Raw genomic sequence first — 5981 nt, forward strand, 5'->3', positions numbered from 1 at the left:
TTAGACGTTCAATTTTATCATTGACCCATTAATAAATTTATATTACAGAGTGTTAAAATTGTTATTATACAATCTTCTTTGTTCTTACTTCCTCTTATATAATTTAGTTATTTTTTTGTAAAATAATTTTAAACATCATAAATTTATAAATTAAAATTTAAATAAATTTTTTCTGATCTCTAGTACTAATTAATAAATCAGTTTAAATATAATATATATATATTTTATTGTCGATACCAATTATACAATCGTCACTAAAAATTCAACCACTTGACTTTAAAAAAGAAAACTCAAAGGGTATTAATATAAAGGCACCAATAAAGAAAGAAAGATTCGTAAATTGTAAATTTGAAGAAGAAACAAAAACAAGAGAAATAGGCACATAAGTGATGAGATTTAAAAAATGAAAAAGAAATTATTTATTTTTGGCCAAAAAATGAAGACACAGTTTATATTTTTCTTAATAATTGCACTCCACTCCATTTTCGTCACCAATTGGTCAGCCGCCGCTCAAGTCTTTACTCAAAAGACACACACAGCCTCTCTCCCCTTCATATTCCCACTTCCAAATTATTCCTCCCTGGTTTTCTTCCGACTATGGAAGACGGTTTAGGGCAGTCGCCGACATCAGCCATACGCCGCCGCAACTCCATCACAACCCCAGTACAAATCCCTACAAAGCTAACTCTACTCATACCAAAGCCGCTCCAAACCGCCACCAGCCTCTCAAACGGCAGCGCCACCGCTCCTTTGCCTCTTGACCTCGAGCTTATCTCTCTCAAAGCTTCTTTCGCTTCCTACACTTCACTCAAAGACATCCTCCCTTCCCCCGCTGTCGCCGTCAACTCTCCGACCGCCGCCGGATCCGCTACCAGTTCCGGGTACGAAATCTCCATACGTAACCGGTTAGTAAAACAAGCGGCTTGGGCTTACCTTCAGCCCATGTCAGCCTCCCCTGACTCTTCCGGTACTCATTTCTTCCGTCGGTTTTGGCTCCGGTTATCTTCTCAAAACCCTTTCTCTTCTTGCCTCCGGTTCATTCACCTCAAACTCCTCCCCTGTCTGACCCGACTTTTTGATCGGATCATCCTATACATTCGAATCATGTTCACCAGATAACAGACAAAAAAAAAAAAAAAAGGTTGCGTCTTCACACGCAGGAAACAAGGGATAGAATATCCGATAACAACTCCTATACTGTACGGAATCAAATATATATAAACATATTTTATATTACAAAATAAAAAAAAAATCAGTGAAATTGAATTTCAGGCTTGGTAATCAACAAATAATTCTGGGTTTCTTTTTTTCTTTCTAGATTTTTTTGTACAATTTTTTGTTTATTAGAAATTGTTAATTTGTGTGGTTCCATATGGCGGTGGAGCTTAAGGCAACGACTCCGGATTGGAACGATTAATCGTTTTCAAATCAGCCCTCAAGTTTGGACCGGACGAGGTCTTAAACGAGGTGAATCCAGAGCGGAACGATTGATCGTTGTTGAAGTTCGAGTCTCACTTCCCCCAGATTGACTACGGTGACCGTTTGCCGCCGCTGCCGCCGGAACTGGATTATCAGGTCTCTGCAAAACAGGTTTGGTTCAAATAACTTGAAACTTGAATGCTAATTGTTTCTCTTTCAAGTTATAAAAATCTTCAAGAATTATACCTGTGCTTGTTGTTTAAACTTGTTAGATTGATTTGCGATATATTGAAGCATTTCAAAGAATTTTCCCTGTCCCATTTCTGCAAAATTTTGACAGTACTTGGAAATAAAATCCCAAATCCTAGCTTTTACCTCTTGTATCTTTCTATCCACTTCTGTTTCATGTCTCGCCATGAATGGTCGAAACAAGGTATCATACACATATCCAGTTCCCTACATTTTGTCAAAATTGTCATTGTTCAACAGCTGCATAAAAAAGTCAAATTGTAGTACACCATTTGTAACTTTTTACCTTAGTTTTAGGATACCATAGGTAAACTAAAAGTGCAATCTTCATCTCACCATACATTGGTAACCTTCATCATATAGTTCAAAAACTTAGTATCATCAACTACTAAAGATTTAAAGGTATGAAATGTTCAAAGAGGGTCTTTTAGTACCATGAAATGAATACTTCCCCTACTCGTTCGAAAACTATCAGAAAAGCCATGAGGATCCTGGGGAAAAAAACAATTACATTTGTATACATAATTTTTGGATTTAACATAAGTGGAGTAAAAAAATTTCACATGTGGATTTGAGTTGATGCCAAGTGGAATAAATATTTTCCCTTTTATCATACTCTAAAAACAAATGGTGTTTAGAATAAGTGAACACAAGCATATTCCAATTCAATATGATGGTGACTGATCAGTTAAAAGTTGTAATTCTATAATCAAATTAATCTATATAACAAATTGATGGGTATTTGGCATTCTGATCATTTAGAATATTTGCTTTTTCATGTATGTATTCTTTATATAAACTTTTTTTTTTCTTTACAAGTAAATTAATACCTATTTCATCAGTGCTATTTGATTCCATTTCAATGATATTTGGATCGGATTAGACTGGTAGATTAGATCAGGAATCGGTTGATGTATCAGTTTGGAGAATGGTTTTGAGCTAATTAGATCAAGAACCGATATGGACTGGTTAAATTGATAATTGAATTTTTTAAATTAAATTTTTAATAATTCTTTAGTCGAATTGGTTGGATTGATAAATCAATGATCTGATCAGTTCGATCATCTGTTGAATGTTAAAAGCATTGGTTTGATCATACTCATTATAATTTAATCAATTGAATCATTTTTTAAGATCATATGCATGGTTTTAGGTCTAATTATATGATAGAGAAAAAGATAAACAAATAAAAAGATTGATACCAATATTGACACCAAAATCTGAGTTCTTCGATCCCAACTTTGTTCTTCTCCACTGTTTTAAAGCATTCAAACGCTGGATATGCATATCCAAGAATCAACCTTCATACATAACATCATAAACAAGATTATGGCGAAATTCGAATAAATATTCAATTGCAACGATAAAAGAACATTCAATGCAGCAAATAGAAAGAAAAAACAAATATTTGTAGATGACTTACACAAGTAATCTGGTAAGGAAATCACCCAACATTGTGTGGTTTAATTCTTAGTTTTTTCAATCTCCCGCGCTAATATTTCCTGGGAAAATAAAGAAAGAAAGGAATAGTTTTCAATTAAAAAAAAAAACTCAAATTTTTTTTCATTAAATCATTCATTCATTGAAATTTGGCAAAACCAATAACAACCCAAGAATTTCCAAGCCTGTTTCGAAAACCAAAAGAAATTAATGGAAATTCCCTGATTTATGGCATGAAAAAAGGAACCTTTAAATAACCCATAAAAAACCTACAAAAATGGGAAAAAGAAGGAAAGAAGAAATGAATAATTAAAAAGAGGAACATAAATAGAAATCTAGGAAAGATTAAAAATATACTTTAGAAGAAAATAAAGGGATCCCTTTTGATTATTTGATTCTTGGGCTTAAGAAAAGAGAAAGAAACAAAGAAAAGGAACCGCTTGGGTTGGTTTCCGAAGCGTCTCCTTTTTTGGAGCCAAAAAACTTGATATTTAAACTTCAATTTTGTTTTTTAAAATTTACTTAATCATGATTATTGATGTATTAATTTCATTATAGATTCTGAATCTTTTCTACTCTTTTTTACCCATAATCCCTCTCTCAACTCAACATACTCAAACCTACATCCTCCTGTATTGGTGACAATGCTCATGCCAATCGAGCTAATACTCAATTGGTGATGCGTTTTGTTCTTAAATTTAGTTCTTTTACTCAATTGGTAATGCGTTTTATTCTTAAATTTAGCTCTTTTATTTAAAGATTATATAAAAGTATGGAAATATAAAACGTTATCAAAATAATAACAATAATAATTTAATAGAATGAATAAATTAATCTTTTTCAACTAAGTAAATGAAAGTTTTCATTCAAATAATTTGAAAACAAAGGATGAGTGATAAGAATTAAAATATTTCATTATAGATCACAAAATTATTAAGATGTACCCAAAAAACTATAGAACGAGTTTCAGAGAGATTTTAATATAAATAATTGTTTTGTAAAATTTGTTCCTATATAAAAGGGAGCAAATCCTGAATTATGCAATGTCCAAAGATTGATATGCAACGAAAAGAAAGGAATAAACTCTTTATGCGTTGTGGGCAGTTTAAACAAAAAAATTACTTACTCATGTATAAATAAGTTAATTAATTAGAAGTAAATGGATATTCATATTTAGATTTTTTTTTTGATGTCTTGATAATAAAAAATATAATTTTTAGCTATTTGTTTTTATTTGCTAGAGTCATATCACAAAAAAAAAAAATGTTAACCAATCTATCATTGTATCATTTATGATGGAAACTGTGACAGCCCTAAATTGACCCTAGTCGGAAAGTGATTTCGGGACCACAAAATCGAGTCATAAAAATAATTAACCGTTATTTTCTATGCTTATTGTGCGTGAACATGCATGTGTGAAAGTTCCAATCTTTAATTTATTCATTTGAATGTGAATTTATTTAATAGGACTTATGTGAGATAGTTGTGAAATGTGATAGATAATTTTAAAAGTGGTCTATTAATGCATGTTATAAAAAAACTTGGACTTGCATGTCAAATACCCCTTTTTGTTAATAGTGGCCGGCCATGATGATGATTTTTATTAAAATATGTATTAATTTTTATTTGAATGGTTTTATACTTTATATAAAATAAAGGAATAATAATAATAATAAGGAAAATGGGTGATGAAAACAAAGCTTTATCTTTGTTCTTCTTGGCCGAATGTAAAGAGGAAGAGGGGAGAAAAGCCATTCGGTCATCTTAGGTCTACATTAAGGTGAGAAGTTTATGTTAATTCTTGAAATTTTGGTTAATCTTGAGTTAGATACCAAGTTCTGTTTATAACTCATGTTGAATTTTTGATTTTGGGAATGACTAGAGCTTTCGGCCATAGTAGTTAATAAAAGTTATGGTTGTTGTTTCATGTAAATTTAGATGAATAATGGTAGATGGGTGTTTGAACTATACAAATGATCATATGGGAGCATTAGATGCTAAGGGAAAATAATCGGCTATCTTGTTATGTGCTATGACCAAATGTGAAGTTGGTTATGTTTGAGTAATGTATATGCTTAAAATTGATGGAGTAAAAAGGGGTGCTTAAAATGTGTTAAAAAGAATTAGGTGTTAAATTAAAAGTTGCTAAATTACCAATGTTCTTGCCGAATATGTGCTTGTTTGAGAAGAGTTTGTTATTGAATGTTTAAATAATTTAGATAATTATAAGTCAAGTTGAGCTTGAAAAAAAAAAAATAAATGTATAAGTGTGGTTTAATGGTTTTAATGGCAAGTGGCTATCTTGGTGAAAGGCAAAATTCGGTCATGGAGTTCAATGTATTCCTTATTGAATCTTGATAAATTTTGTTATAAGAGTTATTAAAGATGAGTTTGAGGTGGCTATTAGAGTTTTGTATGATTCTTTTTACTAAGTAGGGTGTTCGGCTAGGTCCTCTTTAAATAAATGTTTCGGCATTAGCTAAGGAGTGAAAATTTTGATAGTCGATGTATATTTGAATTGTATAGTGCTGCATATATGTGATTTATTTGGTAATATTTGTAGTAGTTAAACTAGTGTATAAAAAAAAAAGATAGGCTATGTGAGTTTGGCTTGTGTATGTGAAATTGGTAAAAGTTGAATAATCGTTTATTAATGTCATATGGTCATTTTGAGTTTGAGTTATAAGTGACTTTCATGGCCTGATAACTTCTTGCCATTTTCGGTCATGAATATATATATGAAATTGAACTATGGCATATTTACAAAATATAATACCTAATGAGTTCGATATGTGATTGCTGAATGTGAATAATAAGTAAACAGAATTGGTCAAAATATTAAACACCTCTATTTGTATTTATTAAGCTCAAGA

At 31.3% G+C, this 5981-nt stretch overlaps 2 protein-coding genes across 4 annotated transcripts; one reads left to right on the forward strand and one right to left on the reverse strand.

Moving 5' to 3' along the window:
• The first annotated feature begins 597 nt into the window (after positions 1-597).
• Positions 598-1725, forward strand: LOC108461799 (uncharacterized). The gene is made up of 2 exons (XM_053025177.1): positions 598-881; positions 1385-1725. Exons 1-2 carry the CDS (start codon positions 598-600, stop codon positions 1527-1529), a joined length of 429 nt encoding a protein of 142 aa, XP_052881137.1. The 3' UTR covers positions 1530-1725.
• On the reverse strand, positions 1476-3580 carry LOC108461798 (HVA22-like protein j). 3 transcript variants are annotated; one of them, XM_053025180.1, is made up of 6 exons: positions 3466-3580; positions 3092-3170; positions 2871-2969; positions 2103-2159; positions 1955-2018; positions 1476-1875 (listed from the first exon to the last, which is right to left on the reverse strand). In XM_053025180.1, the coding sequence occupies exons 2-6, from the start codon at positions 3121-3123 to the stop codon at positions 1660-1662; spliced, it is 468 nt and encodes a 155-aa protein (XP_052881140.1). In that variant the 5' UTR covers positions 3124-3170; positions 3466-3580; the 3' UTR covers positions 1476-1659. The 3 variants fall into 3 exon arrangements, with proteins under 3 accessions (XP_052881140.1, XP_052881139.1, XP_052881138.1); XM_053025179.1 differs by lacking the exon at positions 3466-3580 and adding an exon at positions 3278-3406; XM_053025178.1 differs by lacking the exon at positions 3466-3580 and having other exon boundaries at positions 3092-3401.
• Between the last annotated feature and the right edge of the window lie 2401 nt (positions 3581-5981).

The sequence above is a fragment of the Gossypium arboreum genome, chromosome 2, assembly GCF_025698485.1.
Source record: "Gossypium arboreum isolate Shixiya-1 chromosome 2, ASM2569848v2, whole genome shotgun sequence".
Classification (NCBI taxonomy): Eukaryota; Viridiplantae; Streptophyta; class Magnoliopsida; order Malvales; family Malvaceae; genus Gossypium; species Gossypium arboreum.